The sequence below is a fragment of the Beta vulgaris genome, chromosome 3 (genome assembly GCF_026745355.1).
Source record: "Beta vulgaris subsp. vulgaris cultivar EL10 chromosome 3, EL10.2, whole genome shotgun sequence".
NCBI lineage: Eukaryota > Viridiplantae > Streptophyta > Magnoliopsida > Caryophyllales > Amaranthaceae > Beta > Beta vulgaris.
In genome coordinates, this window is record NC_079204.1 from 7,969,436 (window position 1) to 7,987,749 (window position 18,314).

The 18,314-nt window shown below is 38.0% G+C and overlaps 2 protein-coding genes across 3 annotated transcripts; one reads left to right on the forward strand and one right to left on the reverse strand.

The window, feature by feature from the left end:
• Positions 1–6,888: 6,888 nt before the first annotated feature.
• On the reverse strand, positions 6,889–7,779 carry LOC109134544 (uncharacterized mitochondrial protein AtMg00810-like). The gene has a single exon (XM_019248312.1). It carries the CDS (start codon positions 7,777–7,779, stop codon positions 6,889–6,891), a length of 891 nt encoding a protein of 296 aa, XP_019103857.1.
• Positions 7,780–11,989: 4,210 nt separating this feature from the next.
• LOC104888513 (flavin-containing monooxygenase FMO GS-OX5) lies at positions 11,990–16,485 on the forward strand. Of its 2 annotated transcripts, none has more exons than XR_007272437.2 (8): positions 11,990–12,418; positions 13,208–13,474; positions 14,279–14,349; positions 14,805–14,957; positions 15,066–15,148; positions 15,326–15,461; positions 15,556–15,739; positions 16,049–16,187. XR_007272437.2 is itself a non-coding variant. In XM_010673520.4 (8 exons), the coding sequence occupies exons 1-8, from the start codon at positions 12,136–12,138 to the stop codon at positions 16,280–16,282; spliced, it is 1,401 nt and encodes a 466-aa protein (XP_010671822.1). In that variant the 5' UTR covers positions 11,997–12,135; the 3' UTR covers positions 16,283–16,485. The 2 variants fall into 2 exon arrangements, 1 of the variants encoding a protein (XP_010671822.1); XM_010673520.4 differs by having other exon boundaries at positions 11,997–12,418; positions 15,566–15,739; positions 16,049–16,485.
• The last annotated feature ends 1,829 nt before the right edge of the window (positions 16,486–18,314 follow it).

Consider the following 18,314-nt stretch of genomic DNA (forward strand, 5'->3'; position numbering starts at 1 on the left):
ATCGAAGTCAGAATTTGATAGCAATGAGGTCTAATATCCTTAAACTATATTTTGATTAAGCGAAGGTTCATGACTTTCTATAATCAACTAAAAGGGTAGAGTAAAGACGTTAAAAAAAAAAAGGCTTGGGGACAATGGCATAGATTTTTTTTTCTTCTAAAAGAACCCAAACAAAGGAACTACATTATTAAATCATCAACAGATGTTCTCAGGAACATCCTCATCCCAACAACGCTTATTATCTTCCCATGGAATAAAAATGGGCTGAATTGTGAGCTAATTTGTTACCGACCTCTTAACAAAAGACCAACAGATCGAAGTAAAATGAGGAACAAGAGATAGAATGTCTTCTACAACGAGGTGAAAATCACTAAAACCATATGCCTTGTCGTTGAGAGCTTGTATGACGAGCAAACTAGCACTCTCCACCACTATGCACGAGGAGCTCATCTCCCTAGTCAACCGAAGACCTTCAAAGACGGCTTTAGCTTCGGCAATACAATTCTCCCAAGTTGTGTGAGATTGAACAGCAACATCCCACGAGACCTCGCCCAAATTGTTCCGGCAAACAATGCCAAGACTTGTACCTACCTCGCAAGCTTCCCTACATCCACATTAATTTTGTGACGGCTTTCATCAGGTTGTGTCAAACCGTTGGGGGGGTAATTATTAATATCTTTAATTACTTTTTAGTAAAAATTATAAAAATTTGTATTATGAAAGTATATATATCGAGACGAATATAACAAGATCCCACATGACTGTTGAGAAACAGTGAATTGGAAAATTTCACTGTTCATGCATAGTGAATGTCATGCCATGCATTTACTGCATGTTAGGAAAGTTTTTCGTCCGCGCAGAAATCGTTGAAAATGTAATGTTAAAAACAGTATACTTTTGCCTATAAATACCGATGTAAGAAATCAGTTCTTCACATCAATGCAATACAATACTCTCTGATATATTTGCATAACTTCTCTCTCTATTTCTCACAACACGTTATCAGCACGAGTGTTCTACCGGAAATTTTTTTAAGTCAAAAGAATGGGAGATCTAGTGAAAAGACAATTTAACATACTAGATCTATCTGGGCAAAAGTTTTTAGAATGGACGGTGGACGCCCAAATGAATTTAAAGGCCCAAGGACTGGAACATACAATTAAAGATGTGACAACCCAACAAGGGGATGCAACTACAACAGCCGCATCAGTTAAAATTGCGACTGTACAAGAAAAGGCAAAAGCCTTAGTCCTCCTAAGACATCATTTACATGAAAGTTTAAAAAGTGAATATCTACTTGTGGATGATCCAAAAGAACTATGGGATAGCCTAAATGAAAGATATGGGCATCACAAAAATGTGCTTCTCCCAAAGGCACATTATGACTGGACCAATCTGAGGTTCCAGGATTTTAAAACGGTCAGTGATTACAATTCAACATTGTTTAGAATTGTATCATTGTTAAGATATTGTGATCATCCCATCACAGAAGAGCAAATGATAAACAAAACGCTCTCCACTTTCCACGCCTCTAATATCATATTGGCAGAACAATACAGGTTCAGAGCTTTCAAAAAGTACTCTGAGCTAATCTCAGTACTACTTGTGGCTGAACAAAATAATGATCTTTTGCTGAAAAATCATAATCTTAGACCTACGGGGTCTTCAGCCACTCATGAGATAAATGCATTAGAAAGCTCTAATCCACCAGAAGCAAATGCTATACATAGTGGTGGACGCGGTAATTACAACGGTCGTGGGAGAGGACGTGGTAATTACCGTGGCCGAGGGCGTGGACGTGGAAGAGGCCGATTTTCCCCAAGAAATAATAATTTTAAACATTCTGATAAAAATTGGGGACAATCATCTGGAAATCAGAGGCAGACGTCCTATAAAGGAAATGATACTTGCCATAGATGTGGCATGACTGGGCACTGGGGCCGCACATGTCGTACTGCCAAACATTTGGTAGATCTATATCAAGCTTCAATAAAAAACAAAGGAAAAAATGCTGAAGCAAACTTTGTTAATGAAGCCACTACATCCATGCCCAGCCTTGATGTTTCAGATTTTTTTATGGATGAGCTGAAGTTGAAAATAAGTTTGTTTAGATCACAATCGATTAATGTGCTTAGTTTATTTCAACTGCTTCAATATCCACTTTCATGTATTTGTTCCTTTATTATTAATAAAAATACGTATTTTTCTTATACTAATCATCGTATTTATTATTTATGAAGATATGAATTCATCAGAAGTTGGAACTAAAGAACAATGTCTCCTGGACAGTGGGACAACACACACCATATTGAAAAATAAAGAGTATTTTTCAAAACTTACAATATTCCAAGCAAATGTTAGTACAATTTCTGGGACAGCCAAGCTAATTGAAGGCTCTGGAAAAGCTTGCATTATATTTCCAAATGGGACAAAATTGATAATTAATGACGCATTATATTCGAGTAAATCTCGAAGGAACCTCATAAGTTTCAAAGATGTACGTCAGAATGGTTACCATTTGGAAACAATGACGGTGAACAAAGAGGAATTCATATGCCTAACGGCAGAGAAAAACGGCAAGAAATACATCTATGAAAAATTGCCAGCAATTTCCTCGGGACTATATCGCATAGATATACGTCCGATTGAAATTAATATGTATCTAACCAGAAGTTAGATAATAGAAATCATTTACTCTATGGCATGACCGATTAGGCCATCCTGGCACAGGAATGATGCATAGAATCATTGAAAACTCAAATGGACACTCTATAAAGAATGTCAAAATTCCTCGGTCAAATGAATTAACATGCTCTGCATGCTCACTTGGCAAATTGATAACCAGACCATCTATAAATAAGATTGCCACTGAATCTCCAATGTTTTTAGAAAGAATTCAAGGAGATATTTGTGGGCCTATTCATCCTGCATGTGGACCATTTCGTTATTTCATGGTATTAATTGATGCCTCTACTCGATGGTCACATGTGAGCCTTCTGTCAAGCAGAAATGTTGCATTTGCAAAACTTTTGGCTCAAATAATTCGATTAAGAACTCAATTCCCAGATCATACAATAAAGAAAATAAGATTAGACAATGCTGGGGAATTTACATCCCAAACATTTAATGACTATTGCATGTCTATTGGGATTATTGTTGAGCACCCTGTACCTCATGTACATACACAAAATGGTCTTGCTGAATCATTAATCAAAAGACTACAATTAATTGCAAGACCATTAATAATGAGGTCAAAATTGCCATCTACTACTTGGGGTCATGCTATATTACATGCGGCAACATTGATAAGATTAAGGCCGACAGCCTATCACAAATTCTCACCATTACAATTAGTATCTGGTCGAGAACCGAATATCTCACATTTGAGAATTTTTGGGTGCGCTGTACATGTACCTATTGCTCCGCCCAACGTACTAAAATGGGTCCACAAAGAAGGATGGGAATATATGTTGGATTTGAATCTCCATCAATTATCAAATATTTAGAGCCAACAACTGGTGATCTATTTACGGCTCGATTTGCCGACTGTCATTTTAATGAGTCGGTATTCCCATCCTTAGGGGGAGAGAAAGTGGACCCACAAAATATAAAATCGGAAATTACATGGAACGCATCGCAAATGTCGTTTCTGGACCCGAGAACAAATTCATGTGAACAAGAAGTCAAGAAAATTGTTCATCTGCAAAGTATTGCAAACCAATTGCCAGATGCATTCACAGATTCTAAGAAAGTGACAAAGTCACATGTACCTGCTGCGAATGCTCCGGAACGGATTGAAATTCCTAATGACAATAAGGCAATTGAAAATGAGTCAATAGCACGTCGAAAACGTGGCAGACCACCCGGTTCTAAAGATTTAAAACCGAGAAAAATGAAAAGGCAAGGGGAGACAACGAACGAAATTAATATAAATCTCCCAACAGAGCATGATAAAAAAAAATGAAGAGAAACGTGTTCCAGAAGAAAAGGAACATGAAAGCGTAGACAACAATGAAACTTCAATTAATTATGTTTCTACAAAGAGACAATGGAATCGAAAAGATGTTGTCTTGAATGAAATTTTTGCTTACTCGATAGCGGTTGAAATGACATACGATGAAAATGATGTAGAGCCAAATACAGTTGATGAATGTCGCCGTAGAAAAGATTGGCCAAAATGGAAAGAGGCAATTCAAGCAGAATTGAGATCACTTGAAAAACGTGAAGTATTCGGTCAAATAACCCAAATACCAAAAGGTGTAAAACCAGTTGGGTACAAATGGGTATTCGTGAGAAAACGAAATGAGAAAAATGAGGTTACTAGATATAAGGCAAGATTAGTAGCCCAAGGCTTCTCGCAAATGCCAGGGATTGATTATGATGAGACATATTCTCCAGTAGTCGATGCAACTACACTAAGATTTCTGGTAAGTTTATCAGTTTCGAAAGGATTGCAAATGAGATTGATGGATGTAGTGACCGCATATTTGTATGGCTCACTTGACACAGATATTTATATGAAAGTTCCTGAAGGACTAAAACTACCAGAAAATTGCATGCCCAAAGAGATGTTCTCAATAAAATTGAGAAAATCACTCTATGGGTTAAAACAATCTGGAAGAATGTGGTATAATCGTCTTAGTGAATACCTATTGAAAGAAGGATTCAAAAATAATCAAATCAGTCCCTGTGTTTTCATTAAGCGATCTAAATCAGGATTCGCGATCATTGCTGTATATGTCGATGATTTGAACATTATCGGAACTCCTAGAGAACTTGAAGCACTGCAAAATACTTGATGAAAGAATTTGAGATGAAAGATCTCGGGAAGACAAAATTTTGCCTTGGCCTGCAAATGGAACATCTAAGAAATGGGATTTTTGTCCATCAATCAAACTATACAGAAAAAATCCTGAAACGTTTTTCATGGACAAAGCCCACCCAATAAGTTCTCCAATGGTAGTGCGTTCCCTGAATGAGAAAGATGATCCATTCAGACCACGAGAAGAGAACGAGGAGATTCTTGGTCCTGAAGTACCATATCTAAGTGCAATTGGGCTTTAATGTACTTGGCTAACAATACTCGACCTGACATAGCTTTTTCAGTAAACTTGTTAGCTAGATACAGCAATGCACCAACCAAGAGACATTGGAATGGAGTCAGACACTTATTACGTTATCTTCGAGGAACACAAGATCTCGGATTATTCTATCAGTCAAGACCCAATGCGTCACTCATTGGATATGCAGATGCTGGCTACCTCTCAGACCCACAAAAGGCTAAGTCTCAATCCGGATATGTATTCACTTATGGAGGTACTGCAATATCTTGGAAATCTACAAAGCAGACTTTGACGGCCACATCATCAAATCATGCGAATTAATTGCTCTTTATGAAGCTGGAAGGGAATGTGTATGGCTAAGGTCAATGATCAAGAATATCCAAGAAGAATGGGGATGGAAACAATAACAACAAATCCAACTATCATCTACGAAGACAATACTGCATGCATCACCCAAGTAAGCGAAGGGTACATCAAAGGAGACAGAACTAAACATTTATCACCAAAGCTCTTCTTCACTCATGACCTCCAAAAGGAAGGGACGATCAACATTCGACAAATCCAATCATGTGAGAATCTTGCAGATTTATTCACCAAATCCCTTCCGGCGAAGAAATTTGAAGAATTAGTCCGAAAAATTGGAATGCTCATCTTCTGATTATGCATAGATTCAGGGGGAGTATTATATGCGCTGCACTCTTTTTCCCTTCGATCAGGTTTTTATCCCACGGGTTTTTCCTGACAAGGTTTTTAATGAGGCAGTTGATTTTAAGCATATAAAGATACATAATAGTTATACTCTTTCCTAGTTACGGATTATTCCCACAAGATTTTTCCTAACAAAGATTCTTAATAAGATAACGTCTATTATGAATTATAAATGGACATTCAGGGGGAGTGTTGAGAAACAGTGAATTGGAAAATTTCACTGTTCATGCATAGTGCATGTCATGCCATGCATTTACTGCATGTTAGGAAAGTTTTTCGTCCGCGCAGAAATCGTTGAAAATGTAATGTTAAAGACAATATACTTTTGCCTATAAATACCGATGTAAGAAATCAGTTCTTCACATCAATGCAATACAATACTCTCTGATATATTTGCATAACTTCTCTCTCTATTTCTCACAACAATGACAATATTATTCCTTACTTAAAAATCACAATAGATAGTGAAAACGTGGTAGACGAATAGTACAAAAACCCAATTGTTGCAATAGAAAAAGAACGGAGAAAGTTTTTCTTAAAGTTGGTCAAATTTAGTACCTGCCAAAAAACCTCACCAACAAATTATTATAATATACTCCATTCATTTCTTTTTAATCTACACACTTTCCTTTTTAATTCATTTTTTTAATCTACACACTGTTGCTTTTTCTATATTTGGTAACATATCACATCTATTTTCCCCTTTTTTTTCCACTCATGTCATTCACTTTTTAATATTTTAACTCACTTTTTTGTTTCTATCTATCACTTTTTAGGAACTCTCTCCACTTTTTTAGTTTCTCTATCATACTTTTGTACTTTCTCCTCGGTTCTTAATGACAGAAAAGCAGAGAATGTTTGTTCCCATTGCACAGGAATTCCAGAATAAAAGAGAGAGAATACAAGAAATAGGCACATGAATAAATATGTTGATTGTCTTACTGATTTAGTACCATAATACAGCTTAAATACTATTAGGTCATCACCTTGTATACTAGCTAGCTAGATGACAACGGTAATAAAAGAAGGAAAAAGACAAATAACTTAGAGTGATGACAGTACACAAGGAAACTTCCTAGGAAAGCAAGTAAAATAGAGTAATAAGACTGATTTATCCTTAATACGCCCCCTCAAGCTGGGGAGTGCAGCTCAGGTGAAGCTCCCAGCTTGTGAGATGAGATAGGTGCAGCTTGACAGGGAGAACCTTGGTCATGATGTCTGCAACTTGATCAGAGGAGGAAACATGAGATGTGGTAATTGTCCCAGCTTGTATTTTTTCCCTTACATAATGGCAATCCAATTCCACATGTTTTGTTCTCTCATGTAGAACAGGATTGGCAGCAATAGCCAAGGCTGCTTTGTTGTCACACTTGAGAACAGTAGGTGGCAGTTGTTTGAGCCCAAGGTCCTTGAGTAAGGCTGAAAGCCAGGTTACTTCACATGTGGTGAGAGCCATGGCTCTGTATTCTGCTTCTGCAGAGGATCTAGCCACCACAGGTTGTTTCTTTGTCTTCCAGCTGACTGGGGAATGGCCTAGAAAAATGCAGTAACCTGTAGTGGATCTTCTTGTGATAGGACAGCTTGCCCAGTCACTGTCATAGTAAGCTGTGAGCTGGGCAGCTGAAGAGGAAGCCAGTAGGATACCCTGAGAGAGAGTGCCAGCTAGATATCTTAAAAGTCTCTTGGCAGCTTGCATGTGGACAGTTGTGGGTTGTTGCATAAATTGGGCTAGGAGTTGAACAGTGAAGGCAATATCTGGCCCGGTGATAGTGAGGTAGATAAGCTTGCCTAGGAGTCTTTGGTAGAGAGTGGGATTAGGGAGGACATCACCCTTGTCATGAGTTAATTTAAGGTGACTGTCCATGGGAAGTTGTAAAGGTTTGGAATGTAGCATGCCATATTCAGTGAGGATATCTGAGGTGTATTTGTGTTGAGAGATAAAGAATCCATTTTCAGATCTATCCACTTCAATACCCAGAAAGTACTTGAGGCAGCCCAGGTCTTTCATCTTGAATGTGTGAGAGAGCATGGTTTGAAGAGCTTGAAGATCAGGGAGATGAGACCCATAGGAGAAGATCATCTACATATATTAGGATAATAGTGACACTGGATGTGGTGTGTTTGGTGAAGAGGCTGTAGTCTGATTTGGATTGAGAGAAGCCCATAGTAAGTAAGGTGGTAGACAATTTAGAAAACCATTGTCTAGGGGACTGTTTTAGGCCATATAAGGCCTTCTTAAGTTTGCAAACAGTGGTAGGGGGAGCTTGAGGAATAGAAGAAGGGTCACTAGTGGTGATGATTCTGTTGCCAAGAGTAGTGTATTCAGTAGGGAGTTTCATGTATACAGTTTCATGGAGGTCACCATGCAAAAATGCATTGGTGACATCCATTTGTAGAGCATGCCAGTGTGTCATAGCTGCAACAGCTAATAAAGTCCTTACAGTGGACATCTTTGCAACAGGTGCAAAGGTTTCAGAGTAATCTACTCCATATTTTTGCTTGCAACCCAGAATCACAAGCCTTGATTTGTGCCTTTCAATGGTGCCATTTGGATTGTATTTTGTCTTAAACAGCCATTTAGAACCAATGGCTGTTTTGCCAGGGGGTAAAGTTGTAACTTGCCAAGTGTTGTTCAGTTCAAGAGCTTGTAATTCAGTGTTTATGGCTTGAACCCAGTGTTCATGTTTAACAGCATCCTTAAAGAAAATGGGGTCAGGTTCTTTTGTGAGGGAAGTGAGGAAGCACTTGAAACCTGGGTCAATAGATTTGTAGGCTAAGTTGGAGATGTGAGGTGGGTTTGAAGGTGTAATGTAATCTTTGTGCCACATAGGAGAAAGATGGGTTCTTGTAGACCTTCTTATAGGAGGAGGAGGAGGGGTTGGTATTGTAGGAGGAGTAGTCAGGTTAAGAGGGGATGGAATGTTGGGGGCAGGGCTAGCAGTTAAGGAGGGAGATGGTGGGGGTGTCTCAAAAACATCACAGGCAGAGAAGTCATCAAACAGAGAGGGGGAAGGAGAAGTAGAGTTGGCAGGAGGGATGGGTTGCATATAAGCTTGATGTGAGGTGGAGTGAAAAGGAAAGGTATCTTCATGAAACTGACATCTCTGGACACAAAGGTTTGCATTGTCAAGAGATTAAGAAGCCTGTAACCTTTTTGGATTGAAGGGTAGCCCAACATGACACAAGGTACACCTCTCATTGCAAACTTATCACTAGGAAAGGATGGATTTGTGGCAAATGCAAGACACCCAAACACTTTCATGTGATCATAAGTATGTGGGATGTTAAAGAGACACTCGTAGGGGGTTTTGTTTGCAATAATAGGAGTAGGTAGGCGATTTATTATATGCACAGCTGTCATAACACATTTGCCCAGTAAAGGAGAGGGAGGCCTGCTTGAAACCTCAATGATCTAGCAATTTCGAGGATGTGTCTATGCTTTCTTTCCACTCGAGCATTTTGTTCAGGTCTCTTGACACAAGAGGTTTGATGAACAATGCCATGAGTAGAGAACACTTGTTGCAAGGAGCATCATCAAATTCTAAGGCATTGTCTGACCTTATGAATTTGATTTGCTTTTGAAAATGAGTGTTAGCATAGTTGAGAAAAGTTTCCAAAGTGGCAAGTGACTCAGATTTGTACTGAAGTAAATAGACCCAGGTGTGCCTGCTGTGGTCATCCACTATAGTTAAAAAATATCTGTATTTTCCTTTAGATGCAACTCTGTAGGGGCCCCAGATATCAATGTGTATGAGATCAAAGGGAGAGGAGGCATGGGAGTCACTCAGAGAGAAAGGCAGTTTAGTAAATTTGGACATAGGGTAGGTTAAGCAAATCTTTTTGTGTTGTTTGATGAAGGGTTCAATGGAGGGAATAAGTTTGAGTTTGGCAACAGGAGCATGACCAAGCCTGTGGTGCCACAGGTCCATGGTATTGGTAACATTGGGGGTGGGAATTTGAGAGGAGGTAGTGGTGTTAGAAGAGGCTTGCAAACTGGTGGTGTGATGAGTATTGCTGGACTGTGGTGGGAGATTGTTACCAGGGTTGTTGTGAGTGACCAGGTAGTACAAACCATGTTTTTCCTTCCCTACTCCTTTGATGTGCTGAGTAACACTATCCATAATGACACAATAGGTAGGAAAAAACTGAACTTGACAATTGTTGTCTTTGATCAGTTTTTGCACAGACAACAAGTTATGCCTAAAGAAAGTAACACACAACACTCTCTGCAATATAAGACCAGATGGTAAAGACACAGTACCAGTGTGAGATATTATGGCTGTATCTCCTGTCGGTAGGTTTATTTTTAGTGAGTGAGTGACAGGGGAAGGTTGTTGAAGATAATGGAAGTGGGGGGTCATATGGTCAGAAGCACCAGAGTCAATGATCCAAGAGTCATTGAGGTCTGTAGCTTGATTGGAGTGAGTCATGCCAGAGAAGTGACTGTCCAACTCTTCATCTGTCTCAGAGCCTTTGCTTTGATTCATGAGTTGAGGCATCAATTTGCTGAGTTGCTCAAGTTGTTGTGGTGTAAAAAAGACACCAGCAGCTGGAGGTGGGTTGACAGAAGAGGTGTGAGCAACAGCCATTCTGGGTGCAGGAGGTTTTGGGTTTGAGTTCCATTTGAAGGATGTGGTGGGTGGATTGTATTTTGGTTTGTTTTGGGTGTTTTGTTGCTGAGGAGTGTAGGAGGGATGCCATTTTGGATGTCCAACTATGGTCCAACATTTTTCAGTTTTGTGGCCATTTTTTCCACAAGCAGTGCACACAAGAGTGTTTCTATACCTGTCATTTTGAACTTTACTGTACATGGCAGCTGCATCATGATCAATTTTATGGGTGTTTAACACCTCTCTCTGTGCCTCTTCTTGCTGAAGAGCAGCAGACGCAGTTTCAACAGAGGGCAAAGGAGTCAATAACAACAGTTGGCTCCTTTGTGGATGATATACATCATCTATTCCATTTAAGAATTGGAATAGTTTTGCTTCTTCCCTTTGCAAATGTATAGCACCCAACAACTCCTTTACTTCACCAGTAGGGTTTGTCACAACTGGCAAAACATTTAAAGCATCTAATTCTTCCCAGATAGCTCTCATGGCTGTGTAATGTTCATTAATAGGTATAGAGTTTTGTTTGATTTCATACAACTCCCTATTAAGTTTATATTTTCTAGATCCATTAGTAAGAGCAAAGCGTTTTTCTAGGTTATACCAGATTTCTTTGGCATAAGACATAAACATTATGGATTTTTTAACTGTGGGAGAAACATTGTTAGTGATCTAGGCAATTACCATGCTATTGCAGGTTTCCCACATTTCAGCTTTAACTTCATCATCAGTTGGTCTGGTGACAGTTCCAGTCACAAATCCAAGCTTGCGTTTTGAGGAGAGGTTGATTTCCATGGATCTACACCAAGCTCTGTAATCAGTATACCCTTGCAGTTTGTCTACTTGGATAGTACTTGCACCATCAGAGGGGTGCAAGAAAAGAGGATTCAACATGTCTTGAAATGAGATTCTTCCAGACATTTTGCTCAAGAGATCAATTAACTTACAGACTTTAGAGAAGGAGAGAAAGGATAAGAAAATGGAAGAAAAAGAGAAATAGAGAGAGAAAAAAAGGAAGGGGATTTCAATGGATTATTCCTCAGTACAATGGCTGCTCTGATACCATAATGACAGAAAAGATCAGAGAATGTTTGTTCCCATTGCACAGGAATTCCAGAATGAAAGAGAGAGAATACAAGAAATAGGCACAGGAATAAATATGTTGATTGTCTTACTGATTTAGTACCATAATACAGCTTAAATACTATTAGGTCATCACCCTGTATGCTAGCTAGATGACAACGGTAATAAAAGAACTAAAAAGACAAATAACTTAGAGCGATGACAGTACACAAGGAAACTTCCTAGGAAAGCAAGTAAAATAGAGTAATAAGACTGATTTATCTTTAATAGTTCTCCCCCAAAGTGAATAGAGTACATTAATATGAAACGAAAGGAGTATTTATTTGTCATTTCACCTAATAAAGTACCAACAACTAACGGCTATTTACTAAATAATTTCACACAAACAACTAGTCAAACCAGCTAATATAAATAGCTAATATAATCATTTAAGATACAAAGAAGAGAAAAGATTCAAACTTGTTTACAAACATCTCAATCTTAACTAGGAGATCAAAAGATCGTTCGTAAACAATTTCATAGTTGCTCGTTGCTAATCTGTCATATCACATACGGTTGGTTGGTAAGAGACATTTTCAAACGTCAACGTTCTCTCCTCTAGTCCACCATTCTCCTTGTAACAATGCCTTCCCACTCCCAGTTTCCACCAATACCAATCCATCCAATCTCAAAAAATGGACATCCCATCCACAACTTCCAAGAAAGTCGCCGTCGTAGGTGGTGGCGCATCTGGGTTGGTGGCGGCGCGTGAACTTCTAAAAGAAGGTCATAAAGTAGTGGTGTTCGAGCGTGGGGCCCAGTTGGGTGGATCATGGGTTTACTCGCCCGACGTTGAATCCGACCCGCTTGGACTCGACCCGACTCGGAAAATCGTTCAATCCAGCCTTTACACTTCTCTTCGAACTAATCTTCCTAGAGAAGCTATGGGCTTTCGCCAATTCCCTTTTCTCCCTTCTGGTAATTATCTTTTGTCAACTGTAATTATTTTGATCATGTAATTTGACTTGACATGATTCTATCGTAAAACCAATCGCCAAGCTTATACTTCCTCTAATTGTTTTCACTTGGAATAGTTTTACTTTTACGCTTGCCAATGAATAACTTCAACCATTATAATTATTCGGGAAATATACATTAACATGAATCTATGAAAACCCCACATGAATATGTTATAATTCATCAAAGATATTAAGTGGAGTTTGTAAATAGTGTAAAAGTCAAACGGTTGTAAGTAAAAAGAAACGGAGGAAGTATTTTCGTCAATTTCTTTCTATTCTTTCAATGTGACATGCGGTTTAATGAAAAAACAATCTTCAATATTTGGACAAGCTCTCCAACATGGACTACATGGTTGTCACATTAACAATAATAGTGCATGCAGGTTCGTCTCGTATAATTGAGGGGCTCTGTGTCTTAAATTAAATTATAAGAATTGAAAATTTTGGTGAATTGGACGAGACAAGAGTCATTTTAATGGGGCTGTTTGAAGAATAGGAAGAGACGAAGCAAACTACCAAATAAAAATTAACCTCTTTAAAACTACATCCAACACTAAATATTGGGCATACAACTAATAGAATTGAGCCCTTATATTTTAGGGACCCCTGCTGTACATGGCTTTAGCCGCCCCTGAGTGCATGAACTATAATTCTGAGCTCACTAGTTTTGTAATTGGATAAGTGACAGGATAGAGCTAAAATTGTGTTGATAATCTAGACTAGTCTTACAAGTGATGGTACTTTGCAGGCAAAGCCGACAGAGATTCACGAAGGTTTCCGGCTCACCAAGAGGTGCTGAAGTATTTGGAGGATTTTGCCCGTGAGTTTGAACTAAATGAATTTATTCGATACAACACAGAGGTGAGGCATGTTGGGTTGGAAACAGATGGAAAGTGGATGGTGAAATATGAAAGGATTGGTGGAGATGAGGGCAGCAAAGTCGATGAGCCATACGATGCTGTGGTTGTTTGCAATGGACATTTCACAGAACCACGAGTTGCTGACAGTATTCCTGGTAATGAATATTAATTGCTGATCTCTGTTATAAATCTTTGATTCTAATTGTTCAAGGGCTTTAAGGCTTCATGAAAAAATAGAATGGTGCAATAAAGGTTCTGCCATTTATCTTTGTATTGTCTATGCGGGGTGAAGACTGAAGAGGTCATGATTCTTCTAGCTCTATTATTTATGATACTACATGACATGATGCGTTGCTATGGTGCAACTTGGATGTGAAGAAATGTGATCATAGGATTGAAAATAGAATAAAAGTTATCAAGCAACGAGTGTTTCGAAACCTTTAGAAAAACCAGGACTGCTTCTCAGTTTACTGCAGAGCACTGCCATTAGTGTATAACTGCATATAGTTGAAGTAAAATGTTGGTCTTTAAGATATCAAACTGCCAAGTAACTAATATGAAAAAAATAATGCATCTTTATATAGGAAGTCATTGAACAGTTGAAGAGAGAAGCAAAAGATGTTTCTATGTCATGGGCTCCATAACGAAAATATGTACTTCAATGCTTATTGATTGATTTGCTAATATTTCATCTGCCACTGTTAGAGTGATAGACATCACCTAATTTGAGGTCTAAAAGTTGATAATTGGTCTTGGATTCTTTTTCTGCTGACTAAATTGTGATCAACATACAGCTAAGTCTAGTTTTATGCCAAGATAGAACCAATTACTTCTGTTACACAACTATATACTTTTGTGAAATACTCGGACATGCTCTTATGTTCATACTAATGCTCAACTGTTTGTTCTTGATAAAATCTTGACTGTCACCTTCTATGTAAAATGATAATATTTTGAAGGTGTTGACCTTTGGCCTGGAAAGCAAATTCATAGCCACAATTATCGTATACCAGAATCCTATCAAGACCAGGTATTTTACTGATTCTGTTTTTGGTTATTTTTTGTTTAATATTGACTTGAGCATATTCAGAGTTTAAGATGCCTCTGATGTATGGAGTTCAATGTTCATACTTAAGAAGTTTTTGAGTTGTTGTAAATTGTAATTGCTTGCCAAATTTGTAGCTAGGAATTTCCTATGTGTACTCATCAATTTGAATTATCTGGCACAAAAAGCCATCTTATATCAGGAAACTTCGGCTTGGGGATAAATTATGTAAGCAGTATGTGCCGTTTATTCTGATAAATTTCAACTAGATTGCTGAGTTAACATTCAAGAAGAAAGTTGAACGAATTAATGAATAGTCAACAAATGTTTTTTTTGGTTCTCTTCAAATGTATAATCTCCTTTTCTATCTCAAATATGATGCTATTTCTTGCTTCTGTTGACTATACTGTTTTTTTCAAATGCCTTCCTTCTTCCATCAGGTTGTAGTTTTAATAGGGAGTTCAGCTAGTGCCCTCGATATCTCTAGGGACATTGCTGGATTGGGCAAAGAAGTCCATATAGCATATAGATCTGAGACGGTAGGAAGATATGGAAAACATCCTGGTTACGATAACATGTGGCTCCATCCAATGGTAAAACAACTCACCTATATATATATATAATGAAAATCTCTTTGATAGCATTGTTTGTCCTTGATGCTAGGTTAAGTTGATCAGAAATTTTAATGTGAAACAATGCAGATAGAAAGAGCCCATGAAGATGGTAGAATATCGTTTCAAGATGGGAGTGTGGTTCATGCAGATGTCATTCTCCATTGCACCGGGTATATTGCAAAATTACTTCACTATTTAATTTCAGTTAAGCTTCAGAGCAGAGTCAACATTGGATAATTACAGATGTGAGAGGAACATGTACCCCTAGAGTGTGTACTAGCTTTTCTTGCTGACATCTGTGTTACTACTTATTTATTGATTTGATGAACTGATATGTTATGTATTAGGTACAAGTATCATTATCCTTTTCTTCCTACCAGTGGTGTCGTGAATGTCGATGATAATCGTGTAGGGCCGCTGTACAAGCATGTGTTTCCTCCTGCATTAGCCCCAGGGATCTCCTTCGTTGGTGTTCCAACATTTGTAAGATTTCCCCTAGTGTTATGTTTTCTACCATCTTGGGGACATCTAATGTTCATCAGCAAATAGCTGGATCAATTGACCAAGTCTTTTCAAGTTTTTGCTAGGTTGTTCCTTTCTTTGTTTACGAACTTCAGAGCAAGTGGGTAGCAGGCATTCTATCTGGGCGTATATCACTTCCTTCTGAAGAAAAGATGATGGAAGACATAGAAGTGTTCTACTCGGATCTGGAAGCTAAGGGTGTTCCAAAGCGCTACACACATAAGATTCATGATTTTAAGGTAAATTTTATTGTAAAAAGTCCTCCATAGTTTTGTATTGACATTCACACATACTAACAAAATAGAGAGAAAGCAAAGAAGAAACGAAACAGAAGCAAACGATTAGAATAGATAATGTTTCTCAGATACTCTAAAATTTGCCCCCTAGGTATATTACTCCAATGTAACCAAGTTTGGAGCTTAAAGTAGGAAAAAGTTCGAAAGAAAATCCCCCCTTCCCTCCAAAACTCTGTTATACCAACAGACTTTTAGTGAACTACGTTGAGAGAGGTTGGGTTGAATCAACTTTGATATTGTACTTTTACGCAGCGGCTCTTTGGGCCATTTGAATACGAGGACTGGCTTGCTGCAGAAAGTGGCTGCCCTCTCGCTGAGGAATGGAGGAAGAATATGTTTTACACGACAGTCCTTCGCGTGTTCAAACAAACAGAGACTTTTCGTGATGATTGGGATGATGAAGACTTGGTTCAGCAAGCATATGAAGATTTTATGCATTACTTATCTGCTGATGGCAAGACTGTAGTTGCTGCTCCGGTCATTTAATTATAAACCTTGTTTTGTGTCTGGTGAAATAATAGTTTCTCATATTGGTTTTTATTGCATGGTGCTGCTATAAAACCTAAACAGAGAAAACAGGGTTTACTATTGCAATTGTGCATTTGAGATGTGTAAATAAAATTTCTTCATTTTACAAAAACCACTATAAATGTGTACTCCGGTAACATCTCAAGCAACCTTTCCGTTTACATTACGTGCAACTTTTTCGGCCACGTTGTTGCATTATTAATATTAATTAAAAAAATAAAATACATGAAATTTACAATTCATTTAATTAAAAAAGGACTATAATGACTTGAAAATGCCCACGATGGAGCCTAAAATAAGTGCCCGAACCTCTCAGGCGCCTAAAATGGACTAAACCCCGTGTTAAATTTTTCGAAGCGCCAGGTTCAAGACATTCTATCAGTTTTATTCGAATTTTTTATAATTACATTTAGCGTTTCCTCGTAATATAACGAGATGGTAAAAAATTTTGAAGTCGTTGGAAAATATAAACTTGTCGGAAAATTTTAAAATCTTGTAGTCCTTCAATGGAGGAAATAGAAGGGATGAGAGAGAGAGATAGAGTGAAAGATGAGAGGGAATGGAAGAGGTGAGGAGGAATGGAGGGGGAATGGAAGGGAAATGAGTGAGGGATGGGGAATGGAGGGGAAAGAAAAAGGAAAGACCCTCGTATTTTTATACAAAATACAGGGCTTTAGTAGGGAAAAAAAGGGCGTCATTTAACAAAATTCCTAATAAATAATAATAAATGATCATGGTGAATAGCCTATACAGTAATGTTACAATAGGCGGCTATGTTACAATGATGCCAATTTATTTTCCGATCCTCAATCCATTTCAGTGCCAATAAGATGGCATGAATCAGCATCAGTCGTATCAGATGCGAAGGTATAAGTATCGATGCCTTCGATCTAATAATTCCCATTATGATCTCTATAAATAGTAGCGGTGTGGGTCTCTCTAGTATCTAAGTAGAAAGAACCACCTATATTTATTTTTAGATAGTGAGGAGGAGGAGACCACGCTAGGGGCTAGGATATTGGGAGTTTGACCCACTTTAGGTTTGCTTAGGGTGAAGAACCATTCAATGACGGCCCAATGTGAATTTTTATGAGGATTTCACAGTAATCGCGAATTTAGTGGTAGCAGGAGTAATTATTCATAATTCTCAAAGCAATCTTGTTACGGCTCAAACTTATCGTTTAGGGCAAGCCTCTGCTATCATAGCTGAAGCATAGGGTTAACGAATGGACTCCTGTTGGCAAGACAGGTTAACATTCATACTCTTTATATTGAAGGTGACAATCAAGTGACCATTCGGATTTTGCAAGGTATTTATGCTTGCCCATGGTTGCTGCAGCCTACATATTCTCATTGAGGATATTCGATTTCTTCTTCAGAACTTCAATTTCACTTACTTTTCTCATTTCTTGGGAATCTAATAGGACAACAAATTATCTTTCAAAAAAATGTGATTTTATTTCTGCTATCGTATTAGACATGGTTGCTGGTGCGATTGAACGCTAGCTTAGTTTGTCCTTTTTAATTCGTTAGTAGTTTCTCTTGAGAAAAGGTGTCTTAAACTTATTTTGTATTACCTTATCTAAAAAGTAGTTAATTTGACTTTCTTCATAGCTCCTATACTTTTTTTTTGAAATAATAATAATTTGATTGGACCACATTACATTTAATGAAAACTTGTGTGCTATTCAATTTAATACTTCTAAATCCTAGTGCGTTTTAACAAAAAAAATGATTGACGAGCACACGAGTACAGAATCTTAGGGAAAAAATAATTGTACCCACTTGGAACACCAATACACAATACACGTGCATTTCTATCCTCTCTTAACACTAACTATCAAATCCATTGAACTTGAAAAATCAACACACTTGAATCTATTCTCTATTTCTCTTACAAGTTACAATCATGCATGCATTTTCAAGGTACATTGAATACACCTTTCTCAAATTCACTATAACTTCTCCTATTAAGGAGACAAATGACTTA